The sequence below is a fragment of the Lepidochelys kempii genome, chromosome 9 (assembly GCF_965140285.1).
Source record: "Lepidochelys kempii isolate rLepKem1 chromosome 9, rLepKem1.hap1, whole genome shotgun sequence".
In the NCBI taxonomy this organism is placed as follows: Eukaryota; Metazoa; Chordata; order Testudines; family Cheloniidae; genus Lepidochelys; species Lepidochelys kempii.
In genome coordinates, this window is record NC_136388.1 from 59,221,486 (window position 1) to 59,248,920 (window position 27,435).

General features: G+C 47.7%; 1 protein-coding gene across 5 annotated transcripts in view; it reads left to right on the plus strand.

Moving 5' to 3' along the window:
* The window catches only part of HDAC8 (histone deacetylase 8), a 127,335-nt gene extending 108,842 nt beyond the window's left edge, over positions 1 to 18,493 (plus strand). For 2 of the 5 annotated variants that reach the window (XM_073360606.1, XM_073360602.1), the window contains one exon: positions 17,930 to 18,023. In XM_073360606.1, the coding sequence (XP_073216707.1) occupies positions 17,930 to 17,938 (9 nt within the window). In that variant the 3' untranslated portion in view covers positions 17,939 to 18,023. Of the gene's footprint in view, positions 1 to 17,929 lie in introns of all 5 variants that reach the window. The other 3 variants (XM_073360601.1, XM_073360605.1, XM_073360604.2) reach the window with 2 other exon arrangements.
* The last annotated feature ends 8,942 nt before the right edge of the window (positions 18,494 to 27,435 follow it).

Sequence of the window (27,435 nt, forward strand, 5' to 3'; positions counted from 1 at the left end):
TCTCCCACACCCTCTTAGTACCATGCTTTACGCTGACGTGGAAGGGTGATCTCTAGAGGTGAGAGGGAAGATTGCTCTTCATGGCCCATTCATTCCTTGGCCTCTCTGGAGTCCGATGACAAGGAGGCCAGTGAGTGCCATGTGCAATGGAGGTGCCTTGAGTTGGTCCATTGGGAACTACATTGGGAACCCGAATTCATTTCTTGTAAACCACCAAATAGCCACCCAAGGTTGGAAAGCTCCTAGCCCAGTTCCAGTCCCAATTCACTGAACTCTCCAGTGCCTTCTACTCTGTGAAAAGATGAGACTGAATCTAACTAGTTTGCAACCCATCTGTAAAGCCACTGTGTCTTGGAGTGGGGTTACCTGGCCACAGCAGCATTCATGTACATTCTTAGAACGGGTCACAGCTGCTGGACCAGCCAGTTTCCAAAGGTGGAGGAGCTAGCATTATATCAGGATACCCCTATTAGTGTAAATTACATATTTTAGTCCAGATGTGCTCCCATCCTGCATCACAAGTGCTTGAGCAAAGTTTTGTAATTACTTAAATGCAGATTAGGGCTCTTTCTTCAAGTCCCACATTCCATTGCCATTCTGAACTAGATAGAAGTCAAGTTATAAAAGACACTCCCAGCTCTGTGTAGGGAGAAAATTAGGATTTCCTTTATATTTTAAAAAAGGTGTTGTGACTTGGTACATGGTTTCTTATATAATTGGTTTAAACATACTCTAAAAAGTACCCTTCTGCCATGCTGTATGCACCGCAGGACCTGTGCTGCAGGGAAACTGAAACTGACCAATTTCATTTTACTGCATGAACCGTAAGTGGATTGCAGAAATATCACCAAAAGCAGTACCGGGGAAAAGTGAATTTGACCTTAGTGTTCAGTTTTAACAATCTTATGTAGAGGTAGAATCACTGTAGAAAAGATTTGTGTCACATCAGTGTCCATTTAAAATGCCTGGTATCATCTGGATCAGTGAAAATACAAATCAGAAGGTGTGTGCTGGACTGCACAACACAAATGCCCATTAACTGGCCTCTGAGAAAACAGTGGGTGTTTGATTATTGGATTAGTGCTGATGCTGTTTTGTAAGAAAGGGACTTCTGAAAAGTATAAAATTTTATGTTCTCTTGTGAACACGCACAGTGCTACGAGTCATTCATGCTAGGGAGATAAATGAGGCTCCATACAGAAATACATAGTAGGTCACAGGAGTTGAGAGGACTATATATGATGTAAATTTGGGGAACAGATTATTTTGCATCATGTATTCTGTTCAATAATGTACCCTTCCCCCCATAAATGTGATTAGAGTCTTACGTTAGAAATGTCTCGGCATTCTGGAGACCTGTACAAACTTGTGGTTTATGATTACCATCTTGGATTTACAACCACTTCTAAACAGTTGTGGGGAAGGAAGGAAGAACTTGTGCCTCTGTACTGTACATGATAAATCATTCAAAATGTATGCAAAAGGCATGGGGCCTTTGTGGAAGATCCAGATGAACATTCTTAATAGGAACCATGTGCCCAGAGTACCATTTGCCCAGCTGAACTCAGATCCCTGTCTCATATGCACTCTAAATTAAACCCTGCTTTTATTGAAATCACACGAGAGAAAGGACTGCTGCTTCTAGCATGAGTTGTAAATTGGTGGTTTATGCTTCAATGTATTTGTTTAGAATAACTTTTTCAGTTAAAAGAGGGTTGAAAACTAAGGATGATAGAGAACAGTGGGGCCATGTGGTACGATCATATTGCTAACTGGATTATAAGAGCGTTTGGGGGTTGGATTCTAGTCACCTAGCTGTAATCATCTTCCAAACACACACAGGCATCTCTGCTAACAGAAGGGAGCCCCTAAGGAGGAGAGATAGAGGGCAGGCTAGTTATACTGCAAACAGAAAAAGTGTGTATACACACAGCCTGTGTCTATCTAGTCTCAGGGTTTTCTATACCGCCCGTTACCTGAGGAAGAAAGGGGAGAAGTCCCTTAGCTCGCTACCTACTTGTCCAGGGTTAGCTTAGCAGCAGTTAAGAATAGAAGGCAGATGGATGGGTTTCAACTATTTCTTTAGGATGTTTTCCCTTCCCAGCCTGAGCTCGGTTTGAGTCAGCTGCTCTCCTGGTGCTGATTTCTTGAAGGTGCTGGGACATCCTTGTGGTGGTGCTGGTTGCATTTTACAAAACCAAATGTCCAGCTGAACATCATTGATATATTGCTGGCAGCAGAGCCCAGGGTGTCTTGGCATCTGCCAAGTGGTCCCATGTAATACTGAAGAGGAGGGTATGCAGGACATATCCCTAAAGACGCTCTTGGGAAATGGAAAATAAAATACGATATCCTGGGAAGACAATGAGTGAATGCATTGTGGGGGGCAGATCCAAAGCACAGATATTCTGTGGGAGGGAGATTCAGGGCATGGGAAAGCAGCAATAATTAGGCAAATTAGTGGAAAGCAGTTGAGACAGAGCTTGGAATGCAATATAGCAGCAAAAAAGCCAAAGCTTTGCTGGGCTGCATACATAAGGTTGCCTCACCAAGCAAGAATCTAGTTAACCCATCAGTATAGGGCCCTATTTAGATCAACCTACAGTAGGGCATAAGCTGTTGGGCACCTCGCTCTCAGAAAAATGAGAAAGGAGCTAGAGAGTTTGGTTATGAGGAAGCAATACAAGAAACAAATATGTATAGCAAAGCGACAGCCAGTTGGCGCTAGAAACGTACAGGTGCATGAAGGGTGGAAAGCAGCAGGGAGAGGAGTTATATAAGGTGGTGCAGGAGCTTAACCGGGAGCAACAGGGTGAAAACAAGGGAGAGGAAGTGGTGAGATCTACCACTAGCTAGGGAATTTTCTCCATCCCTTGGGTCACTTAAAACGAGCCTGACCGACGCCCTGGAGAACACACTGTAGGGAGCAATCCTGCCCCGGCTAGTAGCTGAAGACAGGATGAGTTACTATATACACCTCCCCTCAGGCCTGCTGTTCTTGGAGGGGAACTTCCTCCTCGTCTAGCTTGATGGCAGGAATCTGAGTTGCCATATTGGAGCTCTGTGCTCAGCAGCAGCACTGCAGCATGTGTCCCCCACAACACATGTTGCACAGCCAGTGTGCTTAGTTTTGGGAGCAGAAGGAAGAGAGGGGGCTGCTACACTGATCCCTGCAGGCAGATAGGTGAAACGTGTTTCTATAGGCTCGATGTTCTAGCCCATCTGTAAAGTGGGAATTAGTGTTTTCTCACCTCTGTAAAGCCCTGGAGACCTGCGACTGAACATGCCGTGTAATGCTAAGTACTCATCTTCCAATGGACTCTGCATGTTTCTACCCTCGGGATCTGCTAATGGTGCAGTGTGGACCAGTGGAACCTTTTCAAAATGGTGCCTGTCAGAGTGCTCCTCTGTTCCGGACTGTTCTGAGGGTAAAGCTACAAAAGGCGGTGCTATGTTCCGGCCACCTCAGTTCCCTCCAGCCACAATAGCAGACAGACCAGGAGCCTCGCCAGAGCTCTGTGACCCAGATTTGTCAGAACAGATGATTCCCAGTGCCACTTTTAGCTAGCTTTTACGCTGATGGATCAGTTCTGCGACTTCAGCCTCATGCCTCGGAACCGAGATGCACATCAAGGGGTGATGTGGAGGGCAAAAGCCTTAAGACTCATAGTCCTAAGGAAATGAGGCTTCGGGTTCCAGTGGTGATGCCGGATGAAGCACTTGAAGTCACCTCAGATTCATTGGTCCCTCCCAGGTCCATAGTCACTCAGGTTCAGCACCTGGATCCACAGTCAGATCAGAAAGCCCTTCACACAACATGGAACACAATTTCCTCAGGGCAGAAAGAGACAGGAAAGAAACCACAGGTGGTTGGGCCAATTTCTCTTCTTTTGTCTTCCTTTCTAGGGAAACTTACTAAACCCACTCCCTGGCAGGTGCAGGCGTCCCCAGATATACAGGAACCCCTCCCTAGAACAAGTACCGACTCCCCTGGGGGAAATACCTCACCTGTCTCAATCCTTCTTTTACCAGGGCTAGTACTGCCTCCCATACAGCCACCTCAGATCCATAGTCTGAGGCTGGATCAGGCTCTACCTTCCCCTTTGCCTCCTGAGGCCTGAATCAGATATACTGATACAGTAGCTTTCAGCCTTTCCAGACCACTGTACTTTTCTCAGGAGTCTGATTTGTTTTGTGTACCCCCAAGTTTCACCTCGCTTAAAAACTCCTTGCTTACAAATCAGACATAAAAATACAAAAGTGTCACAGCACGGTGTTACTGAAAAATTGCTTACTTTCTCATTTTTACCATATAATTATAAAATAAATTGATTGGAATATAAATATTGTATTACATTTCAGTGTATAATATATAGAACAGTATAAACAAGTTGTATGACATTTTTTTGTACTAACTTCGCTACTGCTTTTTATGTAGTCTGTTGTAAAACTAGGCAAATATCTAGAAGAGTTGATGTACCCCCTTGAAGATCACTGCATACCCCCAGAGCTACATGTATCCCTGGTTGAGAACCACTGTACTAGAGAGCTCTACAGGGGCCATAGATCAGCATTCTTCCCTGCTGGGGAATTATAGTAGAGAATCTGAGACAGAGTACTGGCAGGACTGGGAGATAACACCATGGGCCAGACGTCCAGTTGGCCTTCACCTAGCTATCACACAACTACAGAAAGACTGGAATTAGCATATAGGGAACCTTCTCCTCAAGAAGAAAAGGAGTACTTGTGGCACCTTAGAGACTAACCAATTTATTTGAGCATGAGCTTTCGTGAGCTACAGCTCACTTCATCGGATGCATACCGTGGAAACTGCAGCAGACTTTATATACACACAGAGAATATGAAACAATACCTCCTCCCACCCCACTGTCCTGCTGGTAATAGCTTATTTAAAGTGATCATCAAGTTGGGCCATTTCCAGCACAAATCCAGGTTTTCTCACCCTCCACCCCACCACACACAAATTCACTCTCCTGCTCGTAATAGCCCATCCAAAGTGACAACTCTCTACACAATGTGCATGATAATCAAGTTGGGCCATTTCCTGCACAAATCCAGGTTCTCTCACCCCCTCACCCCCCTCCCAAAAACCACACACACAAACTCACTCTCCTGCTGGTAATAGCTCATCCAAAGTGACCACTCTCCCTACAATGTGCATGGTAATCAAGGTGGGCCATGTCTAGCACAAATCCAGGCCTTCTCACCACCCCCTCCCTTTTTTTTTTTCCCAGGGACACATACACACACACACACAAACTCACTCTCCTGCTGGCAATAGCTCATCCAAACTGACCACTCTCCAAGTTTAAATCCAAGTTAAACCAGAACGTCTGGGGGAGGGGTGGGTAGGAAAAAACAAGGGGAAATAGGCTACCTTGCATAATGACTTAGCCACTCCCAGTCTCTATTTAAGCCTAAATTAATAGTATCCAATTTGCAAATGAGTTCCAATTCAGCAGTTTCTCGCTGGAGTCTGGATTTGAAGTTTTTTTGTTTTAAGATAGCGACTTTCATGTCTGTGATTGCGTGACCAGAGAGATTGAAGTGTTCTCCGACTGGTTTATGAATGTTATAATTCTTGACATCTGATTTGTGTCCATTTATTCTTTTACGTAGAGACTGTCCAGTTTGACCAATGTAAATGGCAGAGGGGCATTGTTGGCACATGATGGCATAGATCACATTGGTGGATCTGCAGTTGAACGAGCCTCTGATAGTGTGGCTGATGTTATTAGGCCCTGTGATGGTGTCCCCTGAATAGATATGTGGGCACAGTTGGCAACGGGCTTTGTTGCAAGGATAAGTTCCTGAGTTAGTGGTTCTGTTGTGTGATATGTGGTTGTTGGTGAGTATTTGTTTCAGGTTGCGGGGCTGTCTGTAGGCAAGGACTGGCCTGTCTCCCAAGATTTGTGAGAGTGTTGGGTCATCCTTTAGCATAGGTTGTAGATCCTTAATAATGCTTAATAATGATCACTTTAAATAAGCTATTACCAGCAGGACAGTGGGGTGGGAGGAGGTATTGTTTCATATTCTCTGTGTGTATATAAAGTCTGCTGCAGTTTCCACGGTATGCATCCGATGAAGTGAGCTGTAGCTCACGAAAGCTCATGCTCAAATAAATTGGTTAGTCTCTAAGGTGCCACAAGTACTCCTTTTCTTTTTGCGAATACAGACTAACACGGCTGTTACTCTGAAACTTCTCCTCAAGGGGAATCCTGTTGGATCAGTCTCTTCTGCTTGACGAACTGCCTCCATTATTGATCCTGTACACGCTGTCTGAGAAGTCGATTTACCTCCAAGAGACAAACATGGATCCAGATGTTCAGGGGTCCCCAGATAATGTCTATGTTTCTGGCAGTTTCTCCTTTGGAAGATACCCTGCAGTTCCATGAATTGGTAGAAAGGATGGCTGCAGCCTTTAACATTTTGTTAGTAACTATGATGGACTTGCCTGCTAAAAGAAAAATGATTCTTTTCTTCCTAATGCATAGTAAGACTTCCTAATGCATAGTGAGACAGTATTTAGTCTAGGGCTGTCAATTAATCACAGTTAACTCGTGATTAACTCAAAAAAATTAATCGTGATTAAAAAAATTAATCATGATTAATCGCAGTTCTAATTGCACTGTTAAACAATAGACTACCAATTGAGATGTATTAAATATTTTGTATGTTTTTCTACATTTTCAAATATACTGATTTCAATTACAATACAGAATACAAAATGTACAGTATTCACTTTATATTATTTTTATTACAAATATTTGCACTGTAAAAATGATAAAAGAAATAGTATTTTTAAGTTCACCCCATACAAGTACCATAGTGCAGTGTTTCCCAAACTTGGGACACCACTTGTGCAGGGAAAGCCTCTGGCAGGCCGAGCCAGTTTGTTTACATTCCGTGTCCGCAAGTTCGGCCAATCGCGGCTCCCACTGGCCGTGGTTCGCCGCTGCAGGCCAATGGGGGCTGCGGGAAGTGGCAGCCAATACATCCCTTGGCTCGTGCCGCTTCCCGCAGCCCCCATTGGCCTGCAGCGGCGAACCGCAGCCAGTGGGAGCCGCGATCGGCCGAACCTGTGGATGCAGCAGGTAAACAAACCAGCCCGGCCCTCCAGGGGCTTTCCCTGAACAAGCAGCGTCCCAAGTTTGGGAAACACTGCCATAGTGGAATCTCTATATCGTGAAAGCAGAACTTACAAATGTAGATTTTTTTTTAATACAGTTCTACATTTGTAAGTTCAATTTTCATGAGAAAGAGATTGCCATACAATAGTTATATTAAGTGAATTGAAAAATACTATTATTTTTACAGTGCAGATATTTATAATAATAAATATAAAGTGAGCACTGTACATTTTGTATTCGGTGTTGTAATTAAAATCAATATATTTGCAAATGTGGAAAACATCCATAAATATTTATATAAATAGTATTCTATTATTGTTTAACAGCATGATTAATCCCGATTCATTTTTTAATCACTTGACAGCCCTAATTTAGTCATGATGCAATACAGAGACTTCTGAAGGGAATGATGAATGTCTACACTGCAGTCAAAGAACCCACCCAACATGGGACCTTAGTCTTGGTACTTAGCTCATGGAGGCTCTGTTTGAGGTTTGGAACAATGTTCCCTGTTTCACTTTTCAGTTGACAAGCTTCCTTGTGACCATGTCATCTGCTAGAAGAGCAAGTGAGCTAAAGGCTCTGACAGCTGCCCCATCTTTTACAGCCCTCCACAAACAAAGTGGTTCTTCATCCACACCGTCAGTTCCTCTCGGAGGTGGTGACAGACTTCCACTTAACCAGTCCATTAACTTGCCAGTATATTTTCCCTAGACCTCACTCAGGAGAGGCAAAGTTACATGCCTTAGATAGCAGGAGAGCCTCAGCTTTCTAGCTGGACAGGTCTGAGCAGTTCAGAAATCACCCACACTGTCCAACTCCTACGGGGAAAGAATAGAAATCAGTTGCATCAGAGTGCCTCTGTATGTGGGCGAGGCTTTGTGTGGTGGAATGGTGCAGCAGATCTCTGTTCCTGTCCCAGTGGGGCTTAGATCACACTGCGCAAGGGCCAAGTCGGTGTCCATGGCCTACCTTAGACCTACTCCAACTTTAGAGATCTATAGGGCTGCCACCTGCAGCTTGTGTCACACCCTTACAAAACCCTGTTCCCTTGATCTGCCAGCCAGATTGGAGGCTCAGTATGACAATCAGTGTGTAACTAGCACGCTGCAGCCCATTGTCCGGAGGCAGGAGTGCTATGGATCCGACTATTGCAAAAGTCCTGGGAATGTGCAAAGGCCCCTTGAAGAAGAACTGAAGGTTACTCACCTGTAACCGGAGTTCTTTGAGACGGACTTTGCATGTTCACACTCCCACCTGCCACCTTCTCTTCCTTGGAATCCTGTTTGGACCTAGAAAGGGGGCCAGAGCCCAGCATCCCCTTTTATAGTTTTGCCCTAACAGGATTCAGGAGCACTGAGGGAAGGGGGTGGGAGGACTTCAGTGGGCTCTGCTGCTAGAAAGTTCTGCCAGTTGAAGCTGCGCCATTGGTGCATCCCAAGCATGAGAATGTGCAGACCCCATCTCTGACTCTGGTGATAGGTGGGTAACAGTCACTGCTGCAAGCACCTGTTGTTTGGGAATTAGCTGTTTTCCTCCAATTGCCATAGTGCCCTGGGAACTGCACTTACTGGATGTGATGTCAGGTCTGTTTATAACTGGAAGAGGCTTCACCACTGTGAGCCCAAGCCCAGATTTAAAGAAAATGGAATTTCAGTTCATGAACTTGAGGGAGAGAGAGGCTTAAAGATTCATAGATTCCAGGGCCTGAAGGGACCACTGTGATCATCTAGTCCGACCTCCTGGAGAACACAGCCCATAAATGAATCCTGGGCGTTCCTGTCCTCCCTGCCTGTCTATCTCAAAGGAGCCAGCACTGGCTTTGATCAAGCGGAGGATACTCTTGCCCTGGCTAACTGCTGGAGTGAGGGTACATTCCACTCCCCAGATAGTGGGAAGAGACTCCTGTGCACTTTGGTGAGGCTGCAATTTGAGTCAGTGCTGAAGAGAAGACGCAGCTGAATGGAGAAGTGCAGTAGTGCAAATTAAGTCCTCTGATCCCTACCTCAGATCATACAATCATAGAAGATTAGGGTTCGAAGAGACCTCAGGAGGTCATCTAGTCCAACCCCCTGCTCAAGGCAGGACCAACACCAACTAAATCATCCCAGCCAAGGCTTTGTCAAGCCGGGCCTTAAAAACCTCTAAGGATGGAGATTCCATCACCTCCCTAGGTAACCCATTCCAGTGCTTCACCACCCTCCTAATGAAAAGTGTTTCCTAATATCCAACCTAGACCTCCCCCACTGCACCTTGAGACCATTGCTTCTTGTTCTGTCATCTGCTACCACTGAGAAGAGTCTAGATCCATCCTCTTTGGAACCCCCTTTCAGGTAGTTGAAAGCAGCTATCAAATCCCCCCTCACTCATCTTTTCTGTAGACTAAATAAGCCCAGTTCTCTCAGTCTCTCCTCATAAGTCATGTGCCCCAGCCCCCTAATAATTTTCGTTGCCCTCCACTGGACTCTCTCTAATTTGTCCACATCCTTTCTGTAATGGGGAGACCAAAACTGGATGAAATACTCCAGATGTGGTCTCACCAGTGCTGAACAGAGGGGAATAATCACTTCCCTCGATCTGCTGGTAGTGCCCCCACTAATGCAGCCCAATAAGCCGTAAGCCTTCTTGGCAACAAGGTCACACTGCTGACTCATATCCAGCTTCTCGTCCACTGTAATCCCCAGCTCCTTTTCTGCAGAACTGCCACTTAGCCAGTTGGTCACTAGTCTGTAGCGGTGCATGGGATTCTTCTGTCCTAAGTGCAGGACTCTGCACTTGTCCTTATTGAACCTCATCAGATTTCTTTTGGCCCAATCCTCCAATTTGTCTTGGTCACTCTGGGACCTATCCCTACCCTCCAGCTTATTTACGTCTCCCCGCAGCTAAGTGTCATCCGTGAACTTGCTGAGGGTGCCATCCATCCCATCATCCAGATCCTTAATGAAGATGTTGAACAAAACTGGCCCAAGGACAGACCCCTGGGGCACTCTGCTTGATACCAGCTGCCAACTAGACATGGAGCCATTGGTCACTACCCATTGAGCCCGACGATCTAGCCAGCTTTCTATCCACCATATAATCCATTCATCCAATCCATACTTTTTTAAATTGCTGGCAAGAATACTGTGGGAGACGAGTGTAAATCAGTGGGAATCTGATTAACAACCTGGCTTTATACAGGGGGCCAGCCCCCCTCATGAAGGGATCCTGCATCCCGACTTCTGTCTACAAAAATTTGCATCCCCTCCTCTGCTCTTAAGCAATAACTGCACCCTGAGGCGTGGGTGAGTCGCCCTCACAGCTAGTCAGATACTGGCTGTTGCTAATTTTCCTGGCCCTGCTGCAGCCTGTTTAACATCACTGTAACCTCCTCTCCCTATGCACCATTGCTTGTGCACCTTAGGTGCTAAGAACTGGTTCGCAACAGCTGAGAGCTGTGTTGGTAACTTGAGAGGAATCTGAGAACCTCACTTAATTTGCATGAAATGTAGCCACTCGCACCCATGCTCAGTCCATGTTGAGTATTGATGTGCAAACTGCAGAGAGTACAGCTCCTGCCATGCAATTTTCCATCATGACCCAACTGCTGCTCTACATGGAGCATTGAATGCTGGGAGCCTCTAATTCTGTATTAAAGATGAAGGCAGCTGTGTGTCACATTATAGGATCCTTTAAATGACCTGTGAGCCAGGCTTCAGCCACCCAGGTTTAAATTATATTTTGATTAAAAGCGGGGATGTGAACAGTCTTGAGGGGCACAGTGTTCCCAGTGTAGAGTAGGATATATATAAACATGCACTCCTCTCTCTGCAGTTCCAAGCCGGAATTGCCTGTCTAAGGGTTCATTTCTTTAAATGAAGTTAGACTGTCAAGTCTGTTGAAATGCAGCTCAGCTGGCTGTTGTGTAAGAATGCAGCGTGTGCTTGCCAGTTGGCACCAGTCTTGCCAAGTGTTTAGAGGCTGTCTGGCTGAAACAAATAAAATGAAAGCATCACTGATTAAATGTGCCTGAAGTGCTTAATTGGCTGCCTGAAGAACAGAAAATAAAACAAACTGCTTTCCATGGTGCCAAAAAAGCAGAACAATGGAGAATAACAAAGGCCTGGGGCACACAGGGAAGCAGCCCATACCGAAGTGTCCTGTTCTGCAGCATGGTGTGTTTTCTTTCTGCCCTTTCCTTTCTTTACAGCTTTAATTTAAGTATTTAGTAAATATAAATCAATTGGTGAACGAGCCAGCCAAACAATGCAGAGCCAAGGTGTGTGTCTGCCTGAGAAAGGGCCTCAGCCCAGCGTTTACACACCACTTGCACTCATCTCTGCACCCCTTCTGGTGTGCAAGTATCTGACCAGTGCTCAATTCATTCTGGACCACCAAGAGCAGGCAAGTCCTTGAGCTGCTGTAACCCACACCCACCCTGTGCCGTGCTCTGCCCTCCTCTAGTAGTGGCTGAGCCTGCACCAGCCTGGGTTAGTCTCTTAACTCAGGCAAGAGAGGCTCATGCTTTAAGATCCCAAGGTGCTAGATTCAGTCACACAGCCAGTAGCCCACTTAGGGGTATGGTGTTATGCTGCCTAGTGCACATGTGGCTCCGGCAGAGCAGAAAGCTACTGAGATTGGCTTCTCAAATGCTGTCCTCCCCTCCATACCAGCAGGCATGTATTGAGTCAAGATCCAGAACTGGGAGGAGGAGAGGAAAGAGACCTGAGTCCTCCCAGCAGCTAGGGAGAGACCCGATGAGGTGACATTGTTACGCTGCTGTGGTGTGATGCACCATCAGCATGCGGTGACGTAGCGAGATGATGATAATTTCATAAGTCTCCATCTGTGAAAAGCAGAGGGTCCCATTGGTTTAGTTTAGGGCGGCGATGACCATGGGCCAGCAAGGTGTGAACGATACCTTAGTACAGCTACAATTCTGCAACACACTCAAGTCTGTTCTTAATTTCAGTCTTTGCTTTGCTGACTGCTCAGTTGTTCTGGCTGCTGTCGGCTTTTCCAGCCAAGTCTGTGCTGGTCATAACAGACCCTAACTACTGTGCAAAGCAGTAAATTTACACAGTGGTGCATCCATTCCTTGGGCATGCAGTAAAAGCCTTTATGATCTGTTTGGGATGTAAAGCAGTGAGTCTACAGAGAAATTGGTAGTGTTGAAATTGGGGGAGGGAATACTGGCGCAGGCCTGTGTGCCATCTTTATTAAGTTGTAGTTGTTGCATATTTGAAAGTAACTGAGCTAGAGTTGCCAAATTAGTTAGTGAAGTGGATTGGACTGAAGAACTTATGTATCTAAAGGCAGAGGAGGCCTGGGATTACTTCAAGTCAAAGCTGGAGAAGCTATCGGAAGCCTACATCCCAAGAAAGGGGAAAACATTCATAGGCAGGAGTTGTAGACCAAGCTGGATGAGCAAGCATCTCAGAGAGGTGATTAAGAAAAAGCAGAAAGCATACAGGGAGTGGAAGATGGGAGGGATCAGCAAGGAAAGCTACCTTATTGAGGTCAGAACATGTAGGGATAAAGTGAGAAAGGCTAAAAGTCAAGTAGAGTTGGACCTTGCAAAGGGAATTAAAACCAATAGTAAAAGGTTCTATAGCCATATAAATAAGAAGAAAACAAAGAAAGAAGAAGTGGGATCACTAAACACTGAGGATGGAGTGGAAGTTAAGGATAATCTAGGCATGGCCCAATATCTAAATAAATACTTTGCCTCAGTCTTTAATGAGGATCTTAGGGATAATGGCAGGATGACAAATGGGAATGAGGATATGGAGGTGGATATTACCACATGCGAGGTAGAAGCGAAACTCGAACAGCTTAATGGGACTAAATCGGGTGGCCCAGATAATCTTCATCCAAGAATATTAAAGGAATTCACACATGAAATTGCAAGCCCATTAGCAAGAATTTTTAATGAATCTGTAAACTAAGGGGTTGTACCCTATGACTGGAGAATTGCTAAAATAGTTCCTATTTTTAAGAAAGGGAAAAAGGTGATCCGGGTAACTGTAGGCCTGTTAGTTTGACATCTGTAGTATGCAAGGTCTTGGAAAAATTTTTGAAGGAGAAAGTAGTTAAGGACATTGAGGTCAATGGTAAATGGGACAAAATACAACATGGTTTTACAAAAGGTAGATCGTGCCAAAGCTGATCTCCTTCTTTGAGAAAGTAACAGATTTTTTTAGACAAAGGAAAGGCAGTGGATCTAATTTACCTAGATTTCAGTAAGGCGCTTGATACGGTGCCACATGGGGAATTATTAGTTAAATTGGAAAAGATGGGGATCAATATGAAAATTGAAAGGTGGATAAGGAATTTGTTAAAGGGGAGACTACAGCGGGTCATACTGAAAGGTGAACTGTCAGGCTGGAGGGAAGTTACCAGTGGAGTTCCTCGGGGATTGGTTTTGGGACCAATCTTATCTAATCTTTTTATTACTGACCTCAGCACAAAAAGTGGGAGTGTGCTAATAAAGTTTGCGGATGATACAAAGGAGGGAGGTATTGCCAATTCAGAGAAGAACCGGGATAACATACAGGAAGATCTGGATGACCTTGTAAACTGGAGTAATAGGATGAAATTTAATAGTGAGAAGTGTAAGGTCATGCATTTAGGGATTAATAACAAGAATTTTAGTTCTAAGCTGGGGACGCATCAATTGGAAGTAACGGAGGAGAAGAAGGACCTTGGAGTATTGGTTGATTACAGGATTACTATGAGCCACCAATGTGATATGGCTGTGAAAAAAGCTAATGCGGTCTTGGAATGCATCAGGCGAGGTATTTCCAGTAGAGATAAGGAGGTGTTAGTACCGTTATACAAGGCCCTGGTGAGACCTCATCTGGAATACTGTGTGTAGTTCTGGTGTCCCATGTTTAAGAAGGATGAATTCAAACTGGAACAGGTACAGAAAAGGGCTACTAGGATGATCCAAGGAATGGAAAACCTGTCTTATGAAAGGAGACTCAAGAAGCTTGGCTTGTTTAGCTTAACCAAATGAAGGCTGAGGGGAGATATGATTGCTCTCTATAAATATATCAGAGGGATAAATATCAGGGAGGGAGAGGAATTATTTAAGCTTAGTACCAGTGTGGACACAAGAGCAAATGGATATAAACTGGCCATCAGGAAGTTTAGACTCGAAATTAGACAAAGGTTTCTAACCATCAGAGGAGTGAAGTTCTGGAACAGCCTTCCAAGGGTAGCAGTGGGGGCAAAAGACCTATCTAGCTTCAAGATTAAGCTCAATAAGTTTCTGGAGGAGAAGGTATGATGGGATAACATGAATTTGGCAATTAATTGATCTTTAACTATTCGTGGTAAATAGGCCCAGTGGCCTGTGATGGGATGTTAGATGGGGTGGGATCTGAGTTACTACAGAGAATTCTTTCCTGGGTATCTGGCTGGTGAATCTTGCCCACATGCTCAGGGTTCAGCTGATCGCCATATTTGGGGTCGGGAAGGAATTTTCCTCCATGGCTGATTGGAAGAGGCCCTGGGGGTTTTTCACCTTCCACTGCAGCATGGGGCACGGGTCACTTGCTGGAGGATTCTCTGCACCTTGAAGTCTTTAAACCATGATTTGAGGACTTCAGTAGCTCAGACATAGGTGACAGGCTTATTGCAGGAGTGGATGGGTGAGATTCTGTGGCCTGCATTGTGCAGAAGGTCAGACTAGATGATCATAATGGTCCCTTCTGACCTTAATGTCTCTGAGTCTACAAATTGTTTGCCAAGAGTCCTGGGAAGCCCTAGCCACTTCTTCCTGTTTGAGACCTAAAGAATAAAAGCTGTAAATAGGCCCAGATCCTCAGCGCCATTGATGCCGATTTACATCTGCTGAGATCTAACCTAGACCTTCGCTTGTGTGTAGATACAGAATTGCCATTCACCTTCCTGGCACTGCAGCTGCTTTGAGGAGATCCAAGGGCTTACAGGAGTTTTTGTTCATCAAAGGGAGACAAGATTAGTCTTCTGTTTCCCAGGATGGCTTAGTGGTTATGGCGCTAGCCTAGGACTCTGGAGACCTGCTGCACCCCAAACTGCCTGTATAACGTTAGGCATGTCACTGTGGGTTGGTCTGTGCTACAAAGCTAGGCCAGCTTAACTACATCACCCAGGGCTGTGGAAAATATTGTACCCTGTGTGATTTAATGAAGCTAAGCCCTGGGGTAGATGCCACTTCTATCTCTCAGAGGGGTGGAGTTACAACAGTGATGGGAGATCCCTTCTATTGCTGCAGTAAGTGTCTACACTACAGTGGCACAAATGCAGCCCTACTGCTATATAGCTGTAGCGTTTCTGTGTGGATGTGCCCTTGGCTTCTCTGGATCCCGGTTCCCTGTCTGTACTCCATGGATAACAGCCCTTCCCTGCCTCCCAAGAGCAGTGGGGATGAATATGGATGGTGTCCCCATCACAAAAGCCACTGTTACAACTGGGGCCTCAGCATGGAGGAGTAGGACTGAATAAGCGGTGGAGTCTGTCACCCATTGGGAAGGTTTCTCAGGGTCAGGGACCAGGTGAGTCAGCAGGGCAGTGGGAGGGAAGCTTGCCATGTATATGTTGTCATGTCAGTAGAGAGGGTATCCATCTGTATGTAGGGCTGTCAGGCCAGTAATTGATTCGCTTATCAGTCCATACATATACTTGGGCCTCCTGACTTTCACAATTTAAGCCCACATGTGTTTTTTCCCCATCTTATGGCCTGATCCCTTCACCCACTGAAGCCTAGAAAATAGCAAAACTCCCTTAGATTTCAATGGGAGCAGGCCCCTAATCTTGGCTGGAAAAATCTAGGGTTCTCACACTGCACTCGTCGCTGGAGTATCTGAGCGCCTTCTAGTCGTTCGATAAGCAGCATGCTAACATCTGTCATGTCCGCCCCCAGGATGAGAAGTGTGCAGTACACTACTTGGGTCTGCAGGTTTGTATAATTCTGTACCTGCTGCCACGTGTTTATATTAGAGAAGAGAGGCCAAAGAAATGCGTCTGGCCCTTGGAGCGGATGATGGGGAGGTTTGTGATGGTCCTTAGTTCTTGGGGGAGTTTGTTCCACAGACTCAGGTTGGCTCCTGAGGAAGTCTCTCCTGCACAGACTGTAGAGAGATCCAGCATGCCAGAGGAGAGAAGTTGTCAAGAACAGTCTCATCTGCTCGATCCAGGCTATGGAGCGCCTTGAAGATAAGGAGCAAGGCCTGGAACTTGAGTCAGTATTCTGTGGGAAGTCAGAGTTGTGCAATAAGCAGGAAGCAACACACTGCTCCTGGTGGGAGGGCTGGACCTTTGAACCTGTCTGACAGGAGATGGGGAACTGGCTGAGGATTTCAGCAATGGAGTCATGCTAGCATGTTGTAGAGGGATGATGGTCAAGCCTCAGAAAAAGGAGAAGTCAGAGGATCACCACCATCACTTACTGCAGCACCTCGGTGTCCTATCATGGCTTCACATTTGCGTGCCAGCTAGTCCTAACCCTGAGTAGTGGGCAGATGTCCAGCGGTTACAGCTCTTGTCAGCAGGGCTGCAGGCTTAAGGGCTCTGTGAACATCGGAACGGCCATATTGGGTCAGACCAATGGTCCAGTGTCCCGTCTCCAACAGTGGCCAGTGCCAGGAGTTTCAGAGGGAATGAACAGGACAGGGCAATCATCGAGTGATCCATCCCCTGTCGTCCACTGCCAGCTTCTGGCAAACAGAGGCTAGGAACACCCAGAGCATGGGGTTGTGTCCCTGCCCAGCCCAGCTAATAGCCACTGGTGGTCCTATCCTCCAGGGACTTACCTAATTCTTTTTTGAGTCCAGTTAGAGTGTTGGCCTTCACGGTGTCCCCAGTAACAAATTCCTCAGGGTGACACTGCGTTGTGTGAAGAAGCACTTCCTGTTGTTTGTGTTAGACCTGCTGCCTGTTAATTTCATTGGGTGAGCCCTGGTTCTTATGTTATGTGAGAGGGTAAGTAACACTTTCCTATTTACTTTCTCCACACCAGCCATGTGGTTCAAACCCAGGCATTTAATTGACATGCCCCTTAAACACCGTGCTCTTGAAGACCTTTTTCTAACCCTGGCTTAAATCTGTTAAAATTCCGACAGAAGAGTGGTCAGAGAACAAAAATGCAAAGCTTGCTGTGATCCAACATGATTCCAGTTAATAACCAGATCCTGCATCCCTTACCCAGACAGAATCATTATTGACTTCCAGGGAGGGTCTTCAGAGTAAGGAAGCCAGGCAGTGCCTCCAGCCCTATAGGACATCCTGAGCAAGCAAAGACCTAAGGAAATGAAGGGTTCATGGCTGATACATTTGAACTAATTATTAGTCTCCAGTCCAAATGCTTAATGAAAATGATTCGTTCCCCTTAGCAGCCCCTTAAAGCTGGGTTTGAAAGAGAGCTGTGGAACCCTGCACAAACCCCCTCAATGAGAACAAGATGTTGTCTGGCATGTTGGGAATTTGATCTGCTTTGAGGGCTAGTGTGTCTGTATCACTTACTGATTTGTCAGCTCTGCCAGTGACAGGGGAGGGACAAGTCATAAGCAGTGCTCTAATCTCCCAGAGGTCAGCCCTGCTGGATTTCGCATCAGTGCTTTTCCAACACACTTTTCAAAAATCCCTTCTTCCTGGGGTTTTGAAGGAGAGGAACAACCCCCAATCAGAGTACAGCAGCGTTGAAAACAAAGCAAACAGCCCTGTATGCAACCAAAAAAAATACCTTGGTCTGCCTCCTTGTGAGACTGAAGCTAGTCTCAGTGTAAATGTTGTTTTCTCTCTCCCTTTGTTTACAGGGAATCTGAAGCATGTGGTTTAGCTGAAAAGGAAAGCTCATGTTTCCACAACAGCAGAGCGTTTCCTGTGCCGAAGACAGTGTGTTTATGTGAGCAGCTTGCGGAATTTGTGGCTGCAGGGGAAATTTGGAAGAAATTACTTTTTTTTTTTTTTTTTAAAGTTTCCAAGCAGCAGTGAGTGGCTGTGGCTCTCCGGTGGCTGTGAGCACACAGTGGCCCCAGTGCTGGGGAGTGGGGGAGCTCCCAACTTCCAGCCCCTTGTTCCCACAGATTCCAGCTTATTTTTCTACAAAACTGCTTTTATTCTTGCAGATGGTTTTTCTAATTATCTTTTTTAAGGGAGGTGTGGCTCTGAGCCACAGACTCTTCATGGCCTGGTGCCTGTGCCACTTGTACTGGGCCACCCTCCTGGTGGGACCACAGGCTGTAGGTGTAGACGCTGTGACATGAACTCCAGAGGGGGCGGATTGATCGATAGACACGGGTCCTGTAATCCTGACTGCAGCCTTATCTGGGGAGGGAGCCACAAACATGTTTTTAAACAAATAAAAAAGTTGAAATATTTCTGCTGTGTCCCGTTTCTTTGCAAGCTGCCTATCACCCTGCGCAGTATCGGCTCCCTGTTCCCTTGAACTCCCCCTTGGTCTGTAGCCATCTGTTGTCCTGTACTTACATTGTAAGCTCTATGCGGCAGGGTTTGTTCAGCACCTAGCAGAGTGGGGTCCTGGTCCATGACTGGGGCTCCCACCACTGCCATAATACGGATAACAGGCAGCCTAACCGGGGCACTGCTGGCTCTCAGTAACCCATGCTACCCCTGTGTGGAACTGGGCCCAGCGTCTGCTGTCTGTCGCTGGGGAAAGGGCTTGATTGGGCTGTAGTTGCCGGAGGAGAAAAGTGGCTGACTGGAGCTCGTTATCCAGACTTCTGCTCTCTGTTGGGGGAGCCAGACTCTACAGTTAACCCTTTGTTCCAGGGGTTTGGCCTCCAGAGGTTGGCTTCACCTGCCAGGAGCCACCTCCTCTAGGAGCACTTGAACTAATAGGGGTACGGCTAAGTGCAGGCTGAGGACCCAGTGCTTTTGGCAGTAGGTGTGGTTTTGACCCATAGTGATGGCAGTGCAGCCCTCTGGCTCCTGATGAGCTGCCAAAGTGGCCCTCCTTGATGCTCTGTTAATAGCTCGTGCCTTGTCACCACAGCCTAAACGTCCTGCAGCCAGGAAACCAATAGGCAGCTTGCACTCAGACCCTGGCTGGGGGCCAAGATACAAGCTAAGCTGTCAGCAAGCCCCAGGAGGCCATTTGTTTCTGTTGCTGATAGCTGGGACACATTCCCTGAACAGGCAGTTACTGTATAATCACCACCAGAAGCTAGAGCAGTGGATCCAGCTGATAAACATCTGCCACGCCACAGAAAGTACCTTGCGTTCACCATAGGGCCTGTTTGCCAATCAACTGGCACTGCTAGAGTGGCCTTTCTGAAGATGGGCTCTGCTCTTCCAGGCGATTCCAGCAGCATATGAAGTGTGATGGTATCTAGACTAGGTGCCCCAGCTGTGCTGAATGCAGGAGCCACAGCAGAGTGCCAGCCAGCGACGCCAGCTCCAGCCACCCCGAAATGCAGGAGGGTTTGACTCCAGATCTGAAAATGTATGAATTGGGCCCAGTGCCAGAAGGAACATTTGCTGACAAAATACAATACAAACAGATGTGACTGGCCATGCGGCTCACCGATACTAGTATCTAGAACCCCGGCCCTAGGAGCCCCAGCACTTTGTGCTGGACTGTGCAGTGGTTGCTTGGCAGCCTGGGAGTGAATGAGTTGCAGGTGGGGCATTTCCCTGTAAAAGTCTCCCAGGTGGGAGGTTATTTTTTGAGGAAGGTGATGAAGGTGGGGAAGGGAGAGTGTCAGCAGTGGTGCAAATATAACTAAACTTCACTTAAAATGTGCTTCCTGTTTTATGAAGACTGAGATCCTGCGCTGTCCACCTCCCCTCCGCCCACCTTCCCCCCACGCAGCTCTGAGCAGTGCCCTTCACACACTCCAGCCCTCAAGGAAAACGCACAGAGGTCTCTCTCCTGGGGCAGATGAACAAGTCATAGCAGGACCCCCCATCAACCTCGCTCCTTTGCCCTAGGAATAGGCAGATGGAAAAGAAATTGTGAAACTGGAAAGACAGAAATTCAGCTGGAAAACACGTACCCCCAGGGGGATTCTGTGGGATTATTGGGAACAGAACAGAGAGAAACAATGTTTAAAATTAGTTGTGTCCCTTTAAAAACAAATCCCAGCCCAGCTGGAGAGTGGTTTTTGCACTGTGTATAAAGCTGTTAGTGCCTCCTGCCCCTGGGCTGCAGCAGGGTGGTCCAAGCAGTCAACTTTGTCCTGTTGAGTTGTCATTAGTGGGTTGTCTATTGGTTTAGAAACTCCTCCTCCCCCTCCCCCCCTAAAAAAAGAAACCCCAACCAACCCTGGAATCTGTAAGGTTATAATTAGCATGGAGCAAACATGGGGAAAGGCAGCCTGGAGCGGGGGAAAGGGATTGATTGTCTCTGCTGGTTCCTTTGCTCTCCTTGAATAGAAGTGTGACAGAGAAGGCTTTCCCCATGTACCCTTCCCTTCTCCCCCCTTTTCCCCCCACCCGAAATCTAAAGTTATAATACCAAGTTGCTTGATGTCAGTCACTGTGCTGCTGTGGAAATCAGTGTGAGGAGTCAAAGCTGTGGTCATGACATCAGGGCAGGGAAGCTAGGCTGGGAGGGAGCAGATCCTGGGGTTACATTCAAAGATAGCAGTGTGTGTGAGGAGAGCGACTGGAAAGAAAGGGTTAACTTTTTAACCCTGTTTGAAATGGCCATGAGCTGCAGCCCTGGGAGCTGGGGTTTGGGCCTGGCTCTGAGTTCTCAGGTGGGGCAGCTCGCAAGATGCAACTGCTCTGAAGCCTAAAGCAGCCTTGCTAATGTCCTCTAAAGACCTGTGCAAAGCACTTGCCAGCATTAGTGTTACCGTTGGCTGAACCCATTTTCTGCCTGGCACAGAGAGATATGCTGTACCCATGAGCCTTCCCGGGGGTGATTAGAGCGAGGCACATGTGCTGTTTGCACATTACCTGCGCCAAAGAGATGGAGCCAAGCTGCGAGGATTCTGGGTCTGGTATTGGAGGCAGGAAGACAGGGCCATGCATGGCAGAGCCCTGCCTATCCTGCAGTCCCCACATCTGTTCCAAGGGGTAGATGGAAGCAAACTTCAATATCTAGATGCAAAACAAGACTATGTGGTTACTGACCTGTGAAATGCTAGCTCCAGCTGGTCTAGACCAATGACCCTGGAGAAAGCCCCCGCCCATGCCTGCCTTCTCCCACTGGAAGTCTCCATCTCTACTCTAGGCGCTCCCTTAAACATATAGAAACAGGCAACCCTGCCACTGCAGCTGCTTTTAATGATGGTTATCTAGTCAGTGCATCTGTCCCCCTGTATGTCTGTCCGGTGGTTTTGGCTTGTACATGGGTTTGGTTTGGGGTGTACATGCATGTGCATTCATTCACATACAGTATGAAGGGCATAAAGACATAGGGGCAAGAGCCTGGGTACCGGGAGCCCATCAGTGGTTGCTTTTTTGCAGTGTCTTTGCGTTGCAGCAACAGAGCTGGGGGAAGCCAGCTGGCAGCATTAAATGGCTCGGCTTGGTCAATGCAGCCTGGCAAGGCACCTCAGGGACAGACCGCTTGGTGGTGTGTTTTTCAAGGGGGATTGGGCTGGCAAAAGGTGCTGCCCAGCATCCTCGGTCCATAGCACCGGGTGCAGCAATCCCTGCATCCTGTGCAGTGCACTCCCCTTTCACTACAGCTGATGTGGAGGCAGGGCTAGCTGCAGGGTAAGCAGGGCCTGCATCGCTCCTTCACCCCTGAAGGACACTTCCTCCACCCCTCCCCAGAATGGTCCCGTTTGGCCTTAAAATCTATGAATCCCTGTTGCACCTCCATTGCAGGTTACCGGGCTCCAGCTTCATGTTCCCGCTAAGCTGTGGGACCATCTGTAGGGTCAAGAGGGGAACCCACTTCTCAGCCTCTCTGCCAATACCAGGGGTTTGCAGTGGTGTAGCTGTGTCAGTCCCAGGACATTAGAGAGACAAGGTGGGGGAGGGCATATCTTTGAGTTTCAGCTTATGCTGACGAGCTCCGAGCAGCTGGAAAGCGTCTCTCTTCCCCCAGCAGAAATTGGTCCCATAAAAGCTATCCCCACCTTGTCTCTCCAACAGCAGGGGTAGCATTTAGTGCCAGCTGCCTCACTGGCCATGCTTGGGGCCCGCTGTTCGAACACAGCCTCCCCGTAGCAGTGGGGCCTGATTCTCAGGGGTGCTGGGTCCCCCCTGCCGTCAGCTGATATAATGGGGTTGCAGCATGAGCCTCCTCTGTGGCTGGCCTGACTTACCAGTGGGGTCGCTCCATGCCAGTGACACTGCTGCTGTAGGACCACCTGGAACCTGCCAGAAGCTAAGCAAGGGGAGAGAGACCTTCCCCGTTCACTGTGCCCCCCACTACCAGGCTGCAGCAGACCCTGGCTGTGCCTATCCCAAGAAGCACTTGACCCTATAGTTAGGGCCCTACCAAATTCATGGCCATGAAAAACGCATCACAGATCATGAAATCTGGTGTCCCCCCATGAAATCTGGTCTTTTGTGTGCCTTTACCGTATACCAGTGGTTTTCAAACTTTAGTATTGGTGACTCCTTTCACATAGCAAGCCTCTGTGTGTGACCCCCCTTATAAATTAAAAACACTTTTTTACATGTTTAACACCATTATAAATTCTGGAGGCAAAGTGGGGTTTCGGGTGGAGGCTGACAGCTTGCGACACCCCCCCCCATGTAATAACCTCGTGATCCCCTGAGGGGTCCCAACCCCCAGTTTGAGACCCCTGCCATATACCATACAGATCTCACCCAGCATTTCTCAGACTAGGGGTCCTGACCCAAAAAAGAGTTGCAGGGGGGCTGCGAGGCTATCTTAGGGGGGTTGTGGCATTGCCACCCTTACTTCTGCATTGTCTTCAGCTGGTAGCTGGAGAGGGGTGGCTGCTAACTGAGGGCCCAGCTCTGCAGGCAGCAGCACAGAAGTAAGGGTGGCAATACAATAGCATGTGATCCTTACTTCTGCGCTGCTCCTGGCGTGGCTCTGCCTTCAGAGCTGGGCTCCCGGCCAGCAGCTGCCGCTCTCCAGCTGCCCAGCTCTGAAGGCAGCGCCGCCGCCATCAGCAGCGCTGAAGTAAGGGTGGCAGTACCACAACCCCCGCCTCTACAATAACCTTGTGACCCCCTCCACCAACTCCTGTTTGGGTCAGGACCCCTACAGTTACAACACTGTGAAATTTCAGATTTAAATAGCTGAAATCATGAAATTTATAATTTTTAAAATCCTATGACCATGAAATTGACCAAAATGGACCGTGAATTTGGTAACTATAGGCTAACTATAGGCTTTGGCCTGCTCTGTCTTGTACCTTAGTGGCAGCAGGGGATGGGGCTTCCTTGTGGGCAGCGTTGGGGAAATTCCCACCCTACGCCTAGTTTTAAATCGAGCCAGTAGAGACAGCATGTTCCTGGGGACCTGATCCCCCACCCCCTCCCCACATGCGCCCTGGACCTTCTTGCCATTTCTTTTGAAAAAGCCACTCACGCAGAGTCAGTTGCATCCTCCTGCAGTTGCTCCAGGAAAGCTAATTTCCTGCTGCTTTAATTAGATTGTGAAGGAATAAATAGCAGGGTGATGGGATTCCCAGTGCGGCCGGGCTTTGTTTTTATCTGTGCTGTTTTTCCCTTTGGATACAAACAACAGGAAATCCAACATGGAGTTACTTCAGCTGGATTCAGTTCCCATGTTCTAGTCTGCCCAGTAAACGCCCCCTGCCCCTTCTGCCCTGAACAGGACATTGAGCCCCGGGTGCTAGAGAGCACGCTCCTTCCCCTCTTTCCTTCCTCGCAGGGAGATTGTTCCCTTTGGTCTTTAGTTAAACACTTATGCCCAGATTCACACACACACACACACACGGCTGCCCATATTCTGCTGATCAGTTGGAATGAAAGATTGACAAGCAGTTGCCCACTAGGCCTAGCAGTGGGGCTGCACATACCTGCCCTCCCCAGTGAGCAGTGGACATGGGGCCCAGGGGGATCCAAAATGAGGGGCAAAGGGAAAAGAGCCCATTGGTGTGTGACCCCGCCCAGTTTTTCAATCCACATGGAGCGCTGGTTTTGGGGACATGGGCACCACGCCAGTGAGCATTACTTGGGCTTTGGATTCACGGCCTACTCCCAAGGATGCTTCTGTAAAACAAATTGTGGCCTCCTGTCTATGGCACAGTTAGGGCTCAAGGCCTGGGTTCTCTTCCAGGCTCTCTCATGAGCGTCCCCTGTGACCTTGGGCAAGTGGGGCTCAGTTTCCCTCTTGAGAGTGCGATGGTGGCACCAATTCACCTTTGCAAAACACTCTGAGACCAGCAAAGAGTTCTGCACAGCCCACGTGTTACTAGTAATGCACTTCTTAGCACTAGCAACGCCCTTCGGGGCCTGACCTGGGAGAGGCCATGGCAGAGCAGAGTTATTACTGACAGGGTTAGTTCCTACAGCTTACAGTTGCAGTAGGAGCTGGTCTAGTGAAGTCCCTACTTACAGTAGAGGGTGACGTTCTCTCCAGTGTGAAATGGCAAGACAATGAGCCACTGTTCAGACTGGCAGGAAGGTGCACATTTTAACAATGGAGCAATTAGGCATTGGAACAATTTACCAGAGGTTGTGGTGGCTTCTCCATCACTGACCACTTCAAATCCAGATGGGCTGTTTTTCTGCTGCAGGAATTGTTTAAGGGAAGTTCTGTGGCCTATGGACAATAAGCTCCCCCCCCCCGTGATGTAAGTTACATGGTGTGGACAGTGATATGGTGGCAGGATTTTCTCCTGCTGACAGCTACTGTCTCTTGCAGGGGGGGAGTTGTTATGGCAACAACAGGGGAACTGTCTCCTGTCAGCATGGAGCATCTTCACCAGATGCACTACAGTCATAGAACTGAGCGCTCTGAGCACCTCCCCTCCTGCTCTGCACATGCCCCTCTGCAGCTGCTGGACGTGGGCATTGTCCGGGCACTTGCTCAGCAGCTGGGGAGGATCTGTGGGGTGCTGCCAGCCTCAGAGACACAGTGAGCACAAGTAGTCCCCTGAGCCTTAGGAAAGGCATGCTCCAATTACAGGAGAAGGGACACCTTGAGCAGCCCACAATTTTGGACCCACCCCAGCACTGAGCTGTTCCCTCTCAGGAGGGACAAGCCATAAGCTGCTGCTTTCATTGCACAGCAGAGATCACTGGCACCAAATGCTGCATGTGAAACTGAGATTATCCAACCTGGGCAGTTGCAGTGTGCTTCCCCAGTTTCCCCTGCAGCTGCAGCTTGTTCCTTCAATCAGAACTTCAGCTGGGGGGGAAGAGCTGAAAGGCCAAACTCCCAGTGACAGTGCGGCTTGTGCAGATGTCTGCAATCCCCTGGCTGGCCTATATGCGGTTCCAACATCTCCAGCTCCCTAGCCTCATCAAACCACTTAATGCCTAATTCCCTGATGGACCTTTGGTCTGACCCAGTATGGCCATACTTATATTCTGACAGGACCTAGAGTCGTAAGAGTTCCTTCTGCCCTGGCAACAGGCTGAGTCAGTACCTAGAATGTGCTGTGCTCCAATTCCTAAGGCTGTGTAACCCTTCTGCCCGTCAGAGTTGGCAGCAACAAGGGCCAGGTTCAGTATCTAGGGTCTCAGTATCTCAGTATCAATAACACAATGCAAACCAGCTTGAGCCCCCACCCAGTGACCTGGGACACATATATACCACCCCCGCTGGGCGCCTCCCAGAGGCAATACTTCCCCTCTCGCAAGCACCTAGTCTGAGTGTAGCAAAAAGCCTTTTAATAACAGAGAGAAACAATGTGGCATTATGTTGGGGAAACACCACCAACAGGATTCATAACACAACCCATGAGCAAAAAACCCACCCCAAGCAAATTGGGGCATCTCCTTTCCCTTTGGTTCTTGAGCCCAGCAACCCCAAATCACCCAATGCCCCAAAAGTCTCTGTCCCTGGTCAGGGCAGCTCCAGAGTTCAAAAGTTTATCTGCAGAGCTTTACCTCCCAACCTGGGTGGAGATGGGGGCGGGGGTAAAAGGCAACTTACATGATCTGAAGCTGACTGCCCCACAGCTCCATAGGCCTTTGCTTCGCTCCACTCCGCTCCGCCAGCCACCCCACAAACTGCTTTGCTCAGCTCTGTGTCCCACCAGCAGCTCCTGCCGTCCCCTGAACTGCTCCACCAGCCTGTCCACAAGGCACTCCAGCCATCCCGCAAACTTCTCCACAATCTATCTTCAGGCTCCCCCACTACTTAACACAACACTCAGTGATTTCAGCTCTTAGTCAGTTCAGCTCTTTGGTGAATTCAGCTTGTAGTGGGGGAGCCTCAGTGCTGGTACACCATTAGCCCAAAGTGAGCTCAGCAGCCTGTAACTAGACTCCTAATGAAATCAAAATTAGCTCTGATATTCCACAGTGGAGAAAGGAGGAAGTGCAATTAGCATGTAAGGTCCTCACCAAGGGGCCTAAGGCACCAAGTATTAATACTTGTCCCCAACCTCTCTCAATTCACAGAGTTTTGGAACCCATGACCCTTGCCTAGCGAGTGCTACTTAGTTGATGGTGAGTCCCTCCGTCATAACAAAAGGCCAAGTACAGTTCCAAGCACAGTTCCCATAATCAGGGTAATAACAATTTATTCTTCCTGCCCCAATAACAGAGACACTGGGGATCCCACAGCAGCCAAAGTGACCATTTGGGCAGCTATGGCCTCATTCTAGGCGGGGTGGGTGTGCCTATGCAAATGAGATTGGCCCCTGAAGTTCTTTTCCACAACTTGCCACACCTCACCACCAGATGTCAGGGTGGAGCTCACTCTGACACGGCTTACAGCTGCAGTCCTAGACCTCCCCAGTGCTCACACCCTGCAGCTCAATTTAAATGTATACCCCAAATTTAAAAACACAGTAAGAGAACCAAAAAAGTGCCACCATGGCTAAACAACGAAGTAAAAGAAGCAATGAGAGGCAAAAAGACAGCCTTTAAAAATTGGAAGTTAAATCCTAGGGAGGAAAATAGAAAGGAGCAAAACTCTGGCAAATGAAGTATAAAAATATACTTAGGAAGGCCATAAAAAAATTTGAAGAACAGCTAGCCAAAGACTCAAAAAATAATAGCAAAAAAATTTTTAAGTATATCAGAAGCAGGAAGCCTGCTAAAAAACCAGTCGGGCCCCTGGGTGATGGAGATGCTAAGGGAGTGCTCAAGGACAATAAGGCCATTGCAGAGAAACTAAATGATTTCTTTTCATTGGTCTTCGAAGATGTGGATGTGAGTGAGATTCCCAAACCTAAGCCATTCTTTTTAGGTGACAGATCTGAGGAACTGTACCAGATTG